The following is a 14,334-nucleotide window of genomic DNA, read 5'->3' on the forward strand; positions in this document are numbered from 1 at the left end:
CATTTTAGTTTGTTCAATATTTATTTATTTGGCCACGCAGCTGCGGGATCTTGTCTCTTCCCTGGCCAGGGATTGAACCTGGGCCCATGGCAGTGAAAGCTCCAAGTCCTAACCACTGGACCACCAGGGAACTCCCCATGACCTCATTTTAATTAATGACATCTGCATGACCTATTTCCCAATAGGGTCCCATTCTAAGGGGTTAGGACTTCAACATAAGAACTTTTACGAGGACACAGTTCAACCCATAACAGGCAGCGTCTTAGCTCGGGCTGCCATAACAAACTGCCGTAGGCTGGGGGGCTTAAACAAAAGCAATTTATTTTCTCACAGCTCTGGGTCTAGAAGTTTGAGATCAGGGTGCCAGCATAGTCAGTTTCTGGTGAGAGCTCTCCCCTTGGTTATAGACTGCCACCTTCTCACCGTATGTTCACGTCCTGGCTGGGGGGCAGCAGTAGGGGGCTCTCTCTGTCGTCTCTTCTTAGAAGGGCACCAGTCCCATCCTGAAGGCTGCACACTCAGGACCTCATCTAGACCTAATCACCTCCCCTAAGCCCCACCTCCAAATACCATCACATTGGGAGTGAGGGCTTCAACGTGGGAATGTTGGGCAGACACAGCTGGGTCCATTGCAGGCAGTGAACACTTGAAAGAAAAAAGGGATGGAGGAAAAAGTGGAAAAGAAGAAAGAGTGATTAAGTTGGTAGGAGCAGAGGGTGAAGATTTCTCCACTTGTCATTACCTTAGACGTCCCATGCAATTTGTCTCTTGGCTCATGAACTGCAAATGACAGTATACTTGGAAGAAATGAATTTAGAATTGATAGCTTCAGTATATTTTCGGCCTCTTTTAAAGCTAATGGCACGTGCCCTACCACCAAGAGGGCTTTGAAAACACATTTTGAACTCTGCACCAAAAAAAAAATGTGATTTTTACTCTGTAAATTTCAAAAAAAGTTTTTTAACTCAAATTTTACTATATTTAAAAAAATTTTTAATGACATGAAAACAAACATTTCGAATCATTTCAAAACCCTGAGACCGACCTTTGCAGAATTTGAATAATCTGACAAGCGCATGAAACCAGACTTGGTCTCATTTGTCCTCTGGCCCTGAATGGGCACAGCGCATCCTGTCACCACCAGAAGGTTATCACACTGCTGTCCAGGTGACTTCCCGGATCTAAACGTCTTAGAGACTGGCTCTCAGGTTGGTGAGCGAGTTTCATGAGGTTTTGTCTGTCTCTCTCTGTCCTCTCTGGTTGGCTTCCTTCCAGGAGCTGGTGATTCCAGTTTTCCGTCTTGGCTGAAATCCCTGATGACCATTTGCTGCTGTGTGACTGACGGCTACCTCCGGGATGTGGCCATCTCCACCCTGCTCGAAGTGATAAACCACTCCCTGTCCCTAGCACTTGTCATTGAAGACAAAGTGAAACGCTATAAAAGCTCCGGACACAACCCATTTTTCAGCAAGCTACAGATGGTGACAGTTCCTCCCATTGCTCCAGGAATATTGAAAGTCATCGCAGAGAAAACAGACTTCTATCAGGTATTTCCCATCCAGAGGAGGGTAGCTGGGACGCTGGGACCCTTTTCCCAGACTCTTTATTTGAAGTTGTCCCACAAGGTGTAGCGGTGGTGACAAAGAATATGGTGCCTTGGGTGGCAGCCGGTGAGGGTGGCTGGAGACCTTGCCTGCCTTGTCCATCTCTCTAACCCAGGCTCCTGGCACAGTGTCTGTCCCCGCAGCAAGTGTTCAGTAATATTTGCGTTCAGTTTTAGGCTGACCGGACTCCGTCTGGCAGGATTCCTAAGTTATCTAAATATACAGAAAAAGAGACTCTGTCCTAATTTGTGAGGTTAGAGGCTTTGAGGTTATTTAGCCTCAAGGAAAACTGAGTTCGTGTCAAGTGTAAGAATGATTGTTGCTGAAGATGGTGAGCAGGTGTTGTCCATCTTTTGGGGGGACAGAGTAAGAAAATAAGGTAGTATAGGGCTCATTTAATTGCAAGAAGCTGAAAGATACTCCAGCTAGCTCATGAAAATAAAAGTGAGGTTTATTATAAAGGTAAGGGAGCCCATGGAAGTCCAAGGGCGGGGGTGGAATGCAGCTGGGTCTCACGGGGTCTCACCTGGGAAGCTGTCAGGTCTCGAGGCTGCTTGCTCTGCACATCTCCCTGCCAACCAGGACCTAACTTGGTTGCCACTTGACCTTCAGTCTGCCTTAGGACCCTCAGGCTTGATTCTCATAGCTAATGACAGTTGTATCACTTTCTAACAATTCTGAACTAACTGGTCAAGGCTATTAAATAGGCAGTCAGCGGGGCACCCTTGGGTCTGCCGTCCAGTCGACCACAGCAGTGACGCAGGCCAGGGGGAAGTGGTCGTGTGGTATAGACAGGGACCAGCCCACTCACTGGGGCCGGTAGATGGAACACATTTCCCCTGCAGGTGGTCAGGACAGCAGATGCCCTGCAAATTCGGAGATGCTAAGGAAGAGACATTTTAGATGTTGTATGTGGGGATGAGGTACTGGAATTAAACTGTCCTTTCAGGTCTTGACAGCCCGTCCTCTGAAAAGCTTTAAAAATGGGCTGGGTTTTCACCTATTGGAGATGAGCTCTATCAAGCAAGTCATGTAATTGAGGTCACATCTCAGCTTTCTTTCCTTTTTTTTAAAAACAAAACAAAACCAAAAAAAGCATCATTTACGAATAATTCATTCATTTAAAGCACACATTTCAATGGTTTTTATTATATTCCTTATTTTCTATATGTCATATCTTTTTTCCACCTATTTCCCTTTTACTACTTTCTTTTTCATTAAGCGAATATTTTCCAGTGTAATATTTTAATTTCCTTGATGACTTTTTCAATATATTTTGGGACTCTTTTTTAGTGGTTACTCTAAGGTTTACCATATACATCTTATCAGAATTGACTTCACATTCATACTAAATTCCAGTGAGATATAGAAACATCTCTCTTGAATAGCTGTATTCCTCTTCCAAACGTATGGGTCGCGTTTCCTTGTATCTTTGCATGTCTTATAGTCTTTATTGAAGACTGGACGTTTTAGGTAATATATTGTTGTAAAGTTGTACTCTGGCACCTCCCTCCCACCCCACCAGTGACTTGTTGTCTTCTTTGTTTGTTTAGTGACTTGACTGTTGTAGTGATGTCTGTTTCCCCTGCAGTGTGAGGCCTTAGGCGCTGCTCCTTGGAGGGTTCAGCCTTAGGAATGTGCAGCCAGTCTGAGATGATAGTGATCTTAGCAAGATTCTCCTTGACCCTCTGCTTTCTATTCTCATTGACTGTCTGGTCTCTGTTAATCTCTGTTGGTATCACACCCAGATGTTAAGCTCCACTAATCACTGGCTGATTGCTCTATTGTTTTCAACAATGCCCTGGGGCATAAATTACTCCACAGTCTGAGCCACTGAAATTTACACCCCTCCCTCAGGTAGTTTTTTGAGGCCAGTCTTTGAGATTTGTTTTGACACAGGAGGATTTTTCCTAGCTCTCTGTTTCCCTGGTTATTTCTGGTAAATGAGCAGGCCTGTGGTTTAGCTTGTTGCTGTCCTGGAGCTACCAGCCTCCTATTAACTGCTTACCACCAAAATCTCTGTTGTTTTTGAAAGCACTCCTAGACTTGAACATAAACCTGTGCTCTGGTCCAAATAGACTCATTTCCCTTATAGAGAGCTATGCAACTCTCCCGCCGGGCAAATTCTCTGAATGCTATTGCACAGGAAGGGCTGCGACTGGGACAGTTGTCTGTTTTTCTTGGTGGGATATCCCTACAGGGTTCTGGGTAAGGGTGCTAGCCTCTGGTCTTCTGAGTGTGCCTCTTTTCCTCTCCTAGCTGTAACTTTTCCCTTACAAGCAAACTGGAGCAAGAATGATCTGGACCCCAGTATTCTCAGCCTGCTGTGGATAGAGCCTCCATGGAAGAGTTGGGGCAGAGGAGTAAAATGCTGGCCCGTTCCTCCCAGGGAGATGCAGAAGCCTTCGACTGGGAGCTGGAAGGAGGGGGTGCCCATCTTCTTGGCCACACCCTGCCAAGCCAAGCTTGATTGAGAGGTGGATAGGGGTCATGGTTCAAGTGGCAGAGACTATTGCTAGTTGTACTGGAATTTTCGTAGACTTTCTTCAGTGTTTCTTCATCTCTTGATAATTTCCGTCGGGTAATTTCCAGCAGCTCTAAATGGCTGGCTGTTTAGTTTTTTTTTAAATAATTTTCACTGGTTATGGTTGTAAGGCCAACAGGCCCGAGGCAGGGGAACACAATCAGATTCACAGGTTGCATCAGACCGAAATTCTCCGGACCACCCAGTTCCAGAAACTGCCCTGGAGACATTCCGGACCACCCAGTTCCAGGAACTGACCTGGGGACTTTGAACCCAGCCCAGCCTTCCCGCCTTTCGAGGGGCGGGACTAACGGTCCCCCAGGATACCCAAAAAGACCACCAAATAAGGAATACCCTGCGCCCTCCCAGATTCACCACACCACTTTCCCTTCTTCCCCTATAAAATCTTGCCCAACCCTCACCCGGGTGCGACTTCTCTGGCCCCCTTTCTCTCGGACCAGTGAACCTCGCCCGGGAGCGCTCCCTAGTAAAGCTCACTTGAAGCTTTCCTCTGTTTCGCGGTGCCGTTTGTTAAGATCCGACCTTACAATGGTGGTTTTGCTGGTAGAGGGTCCACAGTCTGCAGTCGAGTCCCATTTACGATGTTGGGTCCTGGCAGATCCTGGATTTGATTTGATCTTCAGCTTCTGCCCCTCATTCTCCGTCTCCTTCTTACCAAACTTGAGTCACAGTAGAGATCTTGAATCTGTAGAACTTGGAACCAGGAACAGTGCCAACCGTAAGCACAGTGACTGGGCAGATCTTCCCTGGTCCTGCGTACATCACAAACCTTGACATAATTACCTCGCAGGCACAGAGAAGAAAGAATTGAGTCCATGACGCCTTGGAAAGCTATTAATAGAGTAAAAATGGTAGCACTCGATACTTTCCTCTTGTTCGGTGTGAAGTGTACTTTTATGAGTTCTTTCCAAAGCCTGGATTTTTATTTTGACTCAGATTTAGTACATACCTGAGTATCTACTACTTGCCAAGCACCGGAGCATACGGTTATATATTATCAGGTTCTCAAGAGCTGGGTGCGGCTGGTACCTGCCCACATTGAGATGCTGGAATTAGAAGTGGAAATGCAACCTGCACAAGTAGCCAGGGTGTGCCCCAGGTTCTTGGATTCCAGGTGTTGGGCTGGTTCCACATCCTCTAGCCTTTTTCTCATTCCCATGGAATGGCTCACCTACCAGCTTTCCTTCTGCACACGGTGCAAATGAGGATAAGGTCAGATATCCCAAGAATACCCTGCCCTCTCTAGGTTGTAAGGCAGATTGCCAACCACTAATAAAACGTCCAGAACATAGGGATTGAGAAGGCTAAGACAGATGAAGGAGCAGGTGTGTTTTTGTGATCAGCATCAAGTCTCAGAAACCCTCCAAAAAAAACTTTAAACCTTCCAGGTGGAGCATCTTACTCATAAATTTGCTGTAGGGACTGCACGTAAGGGGACTCTTAGTCGAAAGTTTTGTATCAGAAGTTTACGTGTAACTTGTTAATTGGAAATCATGGTCCCTTAGATAAAAAAATAAATAATGGTTGGTGGGTCAAACCAGTCAGTGGTTAATTTGATCTGTGCAGAGAGGACAGTTTTGTTCAAGAGAAATAAATGAGTCAAAAGTTCTCTGATCTAAGATGTACATTATAAGGGCTTCCCTGGTGGCGCAGTGGTTGAGAGTCCGCCTGCCGATGCAGGGGATGCGGGTTCGTGCCCCGGTCTGGGAGGATCCCACATGCCGCGGAGCGGCTGGGCCCGTGAGCCATGGCCGCTGAGCCTGCACGTCCGGAGTCTGTGTCCCGCAACGGGAGAGGCCACGGCGGTGAGAGGCCCGCGTACCGCAAAGAAAAAAAAAAAAAAAAAAAGAAAAAAAAATAAGATGTACATTATAAAAAGTTATAATCTGTGAGACATCATCTTTTTCCACGACCTGGAAGAATGCCTTCAGAAATTCCGCTCCCGGAAGTGGCCACCAGCCCTCCTTTTGAGTCTCACTGTGGTTGGGTCAGGCACCCGCCGTGCTCCCTGGGGCTTGGGGAGGGGCTGCAGCCACTTGCAGACCTCGTATGTTTAAAGCGCTGAGTTCAGGGCTGGGGAGATGAAGGACTCTATTTGGGATACAATTTGTGCCCTGAAGGTGAGCCAGGGCATCTGCCACAGCGTTGTGCACAGAAATGGGAACAAACAAGTTTGGGGAATGAAAGCTGAATGCCAGTTTGAGCCAACCCTAGGTGGTAAGGTCCCGTGGTGTCTATCTCAGGATAGCGACCACCGCAAATCCACCAAACTTCCTAGAGGGTCCGTCTCTGGAACCCCAGTGCTGGCATGTAGGGAGCCTTGGTGTATGCTTGTTGAAAGGATGCCTCAGCTGATAGGTTCTTGCTTCCAGAGAATTCCCCTCTGCAAGTGAAGGTCTGGGCAAGAGCTGCAATGTCCTGAGCTAGTCTCAGACATCCAAGTTTAACCTATAACGTTGCCCTTGCCCGGATGACTCCTGAGGGGTCTGTAATGTGGTTTGGGTTTGCTTCGCTTTGTTCTGCTTGGTGGTGGTGGTGGTTCTTTGTGTATTGAGGATTCTCCCATAGCAAATGTAGGCAGAAGCCAGTACCTGGGGGCCGGGACTGGGCTGCCACAAGGAGGAAATGGGCGGGAGCTGCCTGTGTTCACACTGTCTCCCCTCCGTCCAGAGGGTGGCTCACGTGCTTTGGAATCAGCTGAACAAGGAGACCCAGGAGCATCACATCACGTGTGTGGAGTTGTTCTACCGCCTGCACTGCCTGGCCCCAACAGCCAACATCTGCGAGGACATCATCTGTCATGCTCTCCTGGACCCTGACAAGGTGAGTCTTTGCAGCCGACAACCTCCATCTGACATCGGTCCTGACACCGTGAGCCCAGGCAGACTTACCTATATCTGGTCGGAGTCTTTCTGGGGCTCAGTGGACATCCTGATTAACGGGCAGGCCTATGGCACTAGTAACATTTTTTTTTTTTTGCCTGTGTTGGGTCTTCGCTGCTGCACGCAGTCTTTCTCTAGTTGTGGCGAGCAGGGGCCACTCCTCGCCCTGGTACATGGGCCTCTCACCCATGCTTCTCTCACCCATGCCTGGTACATGGGCCTCTCACCCATGCTTCTCTCACCCATGCCTGGTACATGGGCCTCTCACCCATGGGCCTCTCACCCATGCTTCTCTTGTTGCAGAGCACGGGCTCTAGGCACGCAGGCTCAGTAGTTGTGGCTCACGGGCTCTAGAGTGCAGGCTCAGTAGCTGTGGTGCACAGGCTTAGTTGCTCTGGGGCATGTGGGATCTTCCCAGACCAGGGATCGAACCCCTGTCCCTTGCACTGGCAGGCGGATTCTTAACCACTGCGCCACCAGGGAAGTCCACATTAGTAACATTTTAATACATTAATAATTTCAGGACTGGAAGGCCTCCTGAAGCACGAGCTATCCCCCTGTGTCGTATTAAGGCTCACCAGGGAAATCTGCCCAGGCTCCCATGATGCCTGCAGGGCTTCTAGAGTTCTCAGTGAAGTAGGCAGTCATAGAGAATGTGTCGCCTTGGAAGCCCTGGCTCTGCTTTGCTGTCATGTCCTGTTCTCTAAGCCATTCAGCCTGGCACTGCCAAAGGCCATGAGAAGGCTGTGCTCTGTGTTTTCCTTCAGCCACAGGCCTAGGTGTGACCCCAGACTCGGGCTGACGCTGAGTCTGGAATATGCACTTCCCGGAAAGCACACCTGTGTTAGTGGGAGCAAGGAAGGCAAGGACCGGGATCCTCCCTGCTCCAGGCGCCATCCGACACCAGGCACTGATGAGACTCCAGCATCTCTGCCTGGGTTGCTGCCTTTCTGCTGAGCTCTTGTTTGTTGTTTAAATGGGGTTTACTGCCACTGAGAACAGTGTTCTGCTAAGAAATCAGGTTCCTCACTCCCACTTCTTTCCTATTCAAGGGAACGAGACTGGAAGCTCTGTTTCGATTTTCCGTCATCTGGCACCTGACGAGAGAGATCCAAGGCAGTCGAGTGACATCTCACAATCGCTCCTTTGACAGGTGAGGGGGTACTTTTTTATAACTTACCCTTAAAAGCACAGGGACACTTTGCAGAGGTGCCGGGTCAGTGTGTCGGGCTGGGGAGAGGGAGATGTGTGCAGTGGAAAACCTGACCCCATGTTCTTGATGCAGAGCGAACGATTCCTGTGATCCCCTAAGTGAATTCCGGCCAGACGGGTGTGAATACCTGGGAAGAGTTTGCTTAATTTGGCCTTGGAGGGAGGAGAAAGCCCCACGTGCCTCAGACTCACCTGAGGAGCTGGTAGAACGTGCCCCCCGAGGGGGCTTGGTAGGGAGATGAAGATGGGCTAGATCTTGACTCGGGTGGCAGCCACTCTGGGTGTGTGCACCTGTGATGTCCTCAACCACATGCTGAAGACGTGAACTGTATCGTAGGTGCATTCTGTTCTACATTGGTTTTTGAAAATCCCACACCTTATTTCCGGAGCTCTAGATGCGGGGGTCAGATACACGGCCTTAGAGAGATGCTAGCTGATTCTGGTACCTCCTCCCCCCTCCATTTGGGGTGAGGCCTGGGCATCGGGATTTTAAAAGCTCCCCCCCACCCCACCCCAGAGACTCTAGCTGAGAGCAGGGTTAACGTCCCTGGTCCTCGTCTGCCTGGGTCAGGAAGCCCAGGCCAGGTGAAGCTCCCCGAGGGCGTCCCAGCCGCCCTGACGGTTCACATCCCCCCACAGGTCCCTGTTCGTCGTGCTCGACAGCCTGGCCTGCACAGACGGCGCCATCGGGGCCACCGCCCAGGGCTGGCTGGTGCGGGCGCTCTCCCTCGGCGACGTGGCCCGCATCCTGGAGCCCGTGCTGCTACTCCTGCTTGAGCCCCAAACCCAGAGGGCCTCCATTCACTGCCTCAAGCAGGAGAGCTCAACGGGTGAGCACGCCGTGCACGGGCCAGGCCAGCTCTCTGTCCCTGGGGCAGGAAGGGGTGGACCCCAGCTGCCTGGTGCAGCAGCAAGGCACTTAGACCTCCCTGGTGGTTTTGCCACATTCAGAAGGTATGAAGGTACTTTGTAGGGACTTTTAAAATTTAAGAATCAGATGAACCAGCACTTAGAAATGCTAGGTGGTGGGTTTGTCATGTTCACTGAAAAATATGATTTTTTTATATTATAAAGGAAAATGTTAGTAACCCACGTTCCAATAAATATAGCTGATTCTTGGTTCTTTTGCTAGAGAAAGCAATTCAAGTGCATCTAAGGTAGGAGGAGAGAAAAATAGACCATCCATCCAAAGGTCTCCAAGGCCAAGCCTTCACTTATGAAAGAAGTCTGAGGTCTGGCGTGAAGTTCAGTTTGGGTTGGCTAGGGTAGCACTTCTCAGACCTGGGACAGGAGAGTTGAGGTTGCCTCCAGGTATGAATGATCAAGAATGTTGAAATTTGCATGTAACCTACTCAGTTGTACTTTGTAAAAATTACTTCTGCTCCAGAACTGTCAAGAACAAGGTAAGTGATTTCTGTCTGCTCTCCAAGGCTCTTTCCAGCTGTTAACATATAATCAGAAATGCAGAAGAAATAGACCTTTGGGTTCTGAGAACTTTCAGAGGCATCTTTAACATAAATTTAAAAGAGTATGGGTAGGAAGAAGAAAAGAAGGGCTAAAATAAAACCGATGAGTTCATTAAATTTCAGTGACTAATACCTAGAGCAGTTTATGATCTAACATTGCTTCCCACAATAGGTGTATTTTATGACTTCCTGCAGTTTTCTAAGTGATGGTTTTACAAGCTTTGATTAGTTTGTTTAGATCACCGGGTTGTAAATATTCAGTGTTTGTCACAGTCTTATCTTACAGAGAAAAGCAGCCTAACACCTAAATAAGGAAAGATTCCTAAAGTGGTTTCCTTTCCTTACAAGGTTCCTTGCCTAAAACTGTAACTTCTTGTTTTCCTTTAGGTGCCTCCTCAAAGAAGAGGCATTTTATTACTCCACAATTATAAGAAAGTAAAATGCAAAAAAGTATAAACTAAGCACCTTCTTAAAAGTTTGCTCTTCATTCAGGGAAGCTAGATTTTAAGCATTCCTTTGCTTTAACGAGAAAGTTTTAACTTCAGGGCTCATTGGGTTGTAAAAGTCTCGTGGCACTTCCTGCTGCCCCCTCTAATTGATGTTTAATGCTACCTGCCTAGTAAGAGAAAATGCATTTTCTCTGCCACGTTCTCTCCCTGGAAACGACTAGAAGGGTTCTGCTTACCCTGCACGCTACCTCCGTGAGCCTGTAGAAATCTACTTTTTAAATACTGCTGTGCACACCAGGCAGCTCCTCTGTTTCTAAAATCTTATTCTTCCTTCTTTCCTAAGCTGGCCTAGTGTTCATGGAATAGATCTGCTGAAAGCTGCCTATTACAAATGCTTGGCAGTACCAAAGAAGTCTGGCTTTTCACTCCTTTTTTTAAAGAGACCCGAGCACTTTAAAGTGTTGTGTATTTTCTGATCTCAGAGGTACTAGCGTGCTTATTTTAAGAACTGGAATCTTCAATCGGGAAGTAAAATCACAAGTGAAAGTCCCTCGCGATGCCGGCTGGTAGAACGCCTTACTGTCAATGGTTCAGTAGCTATCCTTCCAGACTTTTTCATAGCTGCATTATAGGCACTCTCCCCTAACTGGGCTTATTCTGTACAGCTAGATTCTGCAGCTTAGTCTTTTTTCTTCGATACTTAATATACTCTACACATTGCTCCATATCGTACGTGTAGAAGTATCTTTAAAAAACCCAAACAGGGCTTCCCTGGTGGCGCAGTGGTTGAGAGTCCGCCTGCCGGTGCAGGGGACACGGGTTCGTGCCCCGGTCCGGGAGGATCCTGCATGCTGCGGAGCGGCTGGGCCCGTGAGCCATGGCCGCTGAGCCTGCGCGTCCGGAGCCTGTGCTCCGCAACGGGAGAGGCCACAACAGTGAGAGGCCCACGTACCGCAAAAAAAAAAAAAAACCCAAACAGTAGCCCTCTGCATGCCTGTGCTATGAGTTTTTTCAGTCCTCTTACTGTGGATGTCTTGTTTGCTTTCCAGTTTGTTTTTATTCAAGACGTTTCAGTGATACCCTCTTAGCTTTGAAGACCTTCTGCTGACATTTCTGTAGAATACCTTTTTTTGAAAGGAAACCCCCGGGAGAAAATGATAGGCATTTTTTTTTTAAAATCACCCTTCCCCTAAACTCGGGATATTTATATTTCCTATGACAATGTAACTAAATGAACCAATTTCTTGAATGTTTTAAAAGGCCTGTTCACTTTGCTTGTCTGCCTTCCATCTGTAATGTAATCTAGACTCTAGTGTTGTTGTTTCATGGGGGAATTATATTTTATTTTGTGATTTTTACACTTTATTCTTTTGGTTGAGGTATAGCTGACTTACAATGCGATGTAAGTTTCATGTGTACAACATAGTGGTTCACAGGTTTTAAAGGTTACACTCCATCTATAGTTATTATAACATATTGGGTATATGCCCTGTGCGGCACAGTATATCCTGGTAGCTTATTTCTTGTATACACAGGAGTTTGTACCTCGTAATCCCCTACCCGTGTCTCCCCCTGCCACCCTGCCCCCACTGGTAACCACTAGTTTGTTCTCTGTGACTGTGAGTCTTGTTTCTGCTTTGTTACATTCATTCACTTGTTTGAATTTTTAGACTCCACACATAAGCGGTAACATACAGTATTTGTGATTTTCTGTCCGACATTTCACTAAGCATGATACCCTCCAGGTCCATCCACGTTGTCGCAAAGAATTTATCTTGTCCCTCCTCCCACAGGAGAATTTTACTAATATTGATCTTTCTGCCTGGCTTTAAGACAAAGATCACTCTAGAAGCGACTTGTCATAACTGACCCTCCTGTTCTGAAGTCGTCTGTTGTTCTGTAATTTTCAGAAGACTGGCGTCATTGGTTTAACAGGAAGCGAACCTCATTCAAAGAGGCGTGGGGCGCACCCGAGCTTCAGGAGGGTGGTGGCGAAGAGAGCGCGCCCCTGAGCCAGTTCCCAACCGTGGACCGCGAGGCCATCTGGGCCGAGGTGGAGAAGGAGCCCGAGGTATGCCCACCAGGCCGCGAGCCCAGCGAGGAAGACCTTGCCTGCTGCGCGGACCTGCTGGACGGGGCGGCCTGCGACACCGCGGACGACAGCGAGCGCACCGAGTCCGCGGACACGAGCCCCACGGAGAGCGAGCACACGTCCCCCTTCTCCTCCCCGTCCCACGAGCCCCAGGAGCTGAGCGGCGGCGAGCTCTGCCGCACGCCCCTCCCCGCGGCAGCCCAGGGCCCCCCAGAGCCGGTGGCCAGCCTCAAGTCCACTGTCAAGTGGAGCCTGGCGCGCGTGGACTCGGACAAGACCCAGGCTTCGGAGTCGCTGTCCAGCGACGAGGAGGCCGACGCGGAGCTCCAGGCCCTGAGCGTGGCCCGGCAGCTGAAGCAGCAGCGGGAGAGGCAGGAGGCGATCGAGGCCCTGTTTAAGCACATCCTGCTCTATCTGCGGCCCTATGACTCCCGGCGAGTGCTGTACGCCTTCTCCGTGCTAGAAGCCGTGCTCAAAACCAACCCCAAAGAGTTCATCGAGGCCATGTCCCGGACCAGCATGGACACCAGCTCCACCGCGCACCTCAACCTCGTCTCCAACCTCCTGGCTCGCCACCAGGAGGCCCTCGTCGGCCAGAGCTTCTACGGAAAGCTCCAGACCCAGTCTCCCAACGTGTGCCCTCACTCTCTGCTGATCGAGCTCCTCACCTACCTGTGCCTGAGCTTCCTGCGCAGCTACTACCCTTGTTACCTGAAGGTCTCCCACCGAGACGTCCTCGGCAACCGGGACGTGCAGGTCAAGAGCGTCGCAGTTTTGATCAGAATGATGACGCAGCTTGTCTCGGTGGCCAAGTCAGCCGAAGGGAAGAACGTGGAGTTCATCCACAGCCTGCTGCAGAGGTGCAGGGTCCAGGAGTTCGTGCTGCTCTCGCTGTCCGCGTCCATGTATACAAGCCACAAGCGCTACGGACTGGCCGTGGCGGAGCGGGGCCAAGCCCAGCGGGAGGACAGCCTGTTCGAGGAGAATCTCATCAACCTGGGCCAGGACCAGATCTGGAGCGAGCACCCCTTGCAGATTGAGCTGCTGAAGCTGCTGCAGGCGCTCATCATCCTGGAGCACCACCTGGGGCCGGTGCACGAGGAGGCGGAACACCAGGCGGACCTGTCCCGGGAGTGGCGGCAGACCCTGAGCTTCCAGGAGGCCATCAGCGCCCTGCAGTATGTGCAGCCCCACCGGCTCACCTCGCAGGGGCTGCTGGTGTCCGCCGTGGTGAGGGGCCTGCAGCCGGCCTACGGCTACGGCATGCACCCGGCCTGGGTCAGCCTGGTCACGCACTCCTTGCCGTACTTCGGAAGGTCCCTGGGCTGGATGGTGACCCCCTTCCTCGTCCAGATTTGCAAAAACTTGGACGAGCTGGTCAAGCAGTATGAAAGCGAATCGGTGAAGCTCTCTATCAGGTACGGTGAACCCTTTGATGTGTTAACTGCTTCTTTAATGACAGCTTTAGTCACAGACAGCTGATTTCCCCTAGAAGCCAATTGGAGGATAATTTCAACCTAATCAAAAGCCTAATTGGCATCGTCAAAGGGGGTAACCAGGAACTAAATGTTCAGCTCCTTTATTTCCAATTCCACGTGACTATCCAGGCTAGATGAGTGTTACAGGACAAGTCAGTCTCTCTTCATTAGTTTTGCAAAACAGAAAGAAAAATGTGGATCTTCACAGACATTCTAAAACACCTGGAAACATTTTTCGAAAACGACTGTATAAATGTAAAAACAGCACAAATCATGCCTGTCCTTTTTGTAACAGTATTTCATTATGAGAGCCCCAGTTTTTTAAGATCGTGATATCTCTGTGGTTTCCATGTTTATATGTACGATTAAAAACCTTTATGGCCTCATTCTTAAAGATTCTCAAAACCAGTTTCTCGTTTCTTCACCAAAGCATAACCTCCAAGAGGGAAAACATTTCTCCGGATTATCCACTCACTCTTTTGGAAGGTCTAACAACCATTAGTCATTTTTGTCTTTTGGAACAACCCAACCAAAACAAAAAGGTAAATCATTTTTTTCCTGAGTTCGAGACAGTTTTCATATATTGTTTTGTTTTCATTGGGGTTA

General features: G+C 49.0%; 1 protein-coding gene and 1 non-coding gene across 2 annotated transcripts in view; one reads left to right on the forward strand and one right to left on the reverse strand.

Annotated features, from left to right (window-relative positions):
* The window catches only part of DOP1B (DOP1 leucine zipper like protein B), a 104,180-nt gene that overhangs the window by 52,346 nt on the left and 37,500 nt on the right, over window positions 1-14,334 (forward strand). The window contains exons 14-19 of the mRNA XM_065876261.1: window positions 1,276-1,547; window positions 6,820-6,972; window positions 8,084-8,184; window positions 8,883-9,073; window positions 12,069-13,668; window positions 14,159-14,270. Of these exons, the coding sequence (XP_065732333.1) occupies window positions 1,276-1,547; window positions 6,820-6,972; window positions 8,084-8,184; window positions 8,883-9,073; window positions 12,069-13,668; window positions 14,159-14,270 (2,429 nt within the window). The remainder of the gene's footprint in view (window positions 1-1,275; window positions 1,548-6,819; window positions 6,973-8,083; window positions 8,185-8,882; window positions 9,074-12,068; window positions 13,669-14,158; window positions 14,271-14,334) is intronic.
* TRNAE-UUC (transfer RNA glutamic acid (anticodon UUC)) lies at window positions 58-130 on the reverse strand. Its single transcript has one exon. It is a non-coding gene; the product is annotated as a tRNA-Glu (tRNA).

Source organism: Phocoena phocoena, chromosome 4, assembly GCF_963924675.1.
Source record: "Phocoena phocoena chromosome 4, mPhoPho1.1, whole genome shotgun sequence".
In the NCBI taxonomy this organism is placed as follows: domain Eukaryota; kingdom Metazoa; phylum Chordata; class Mammalia; order Artiodactyla; family Phocoenidae; genus Phocoena; species Phocoena phocoena.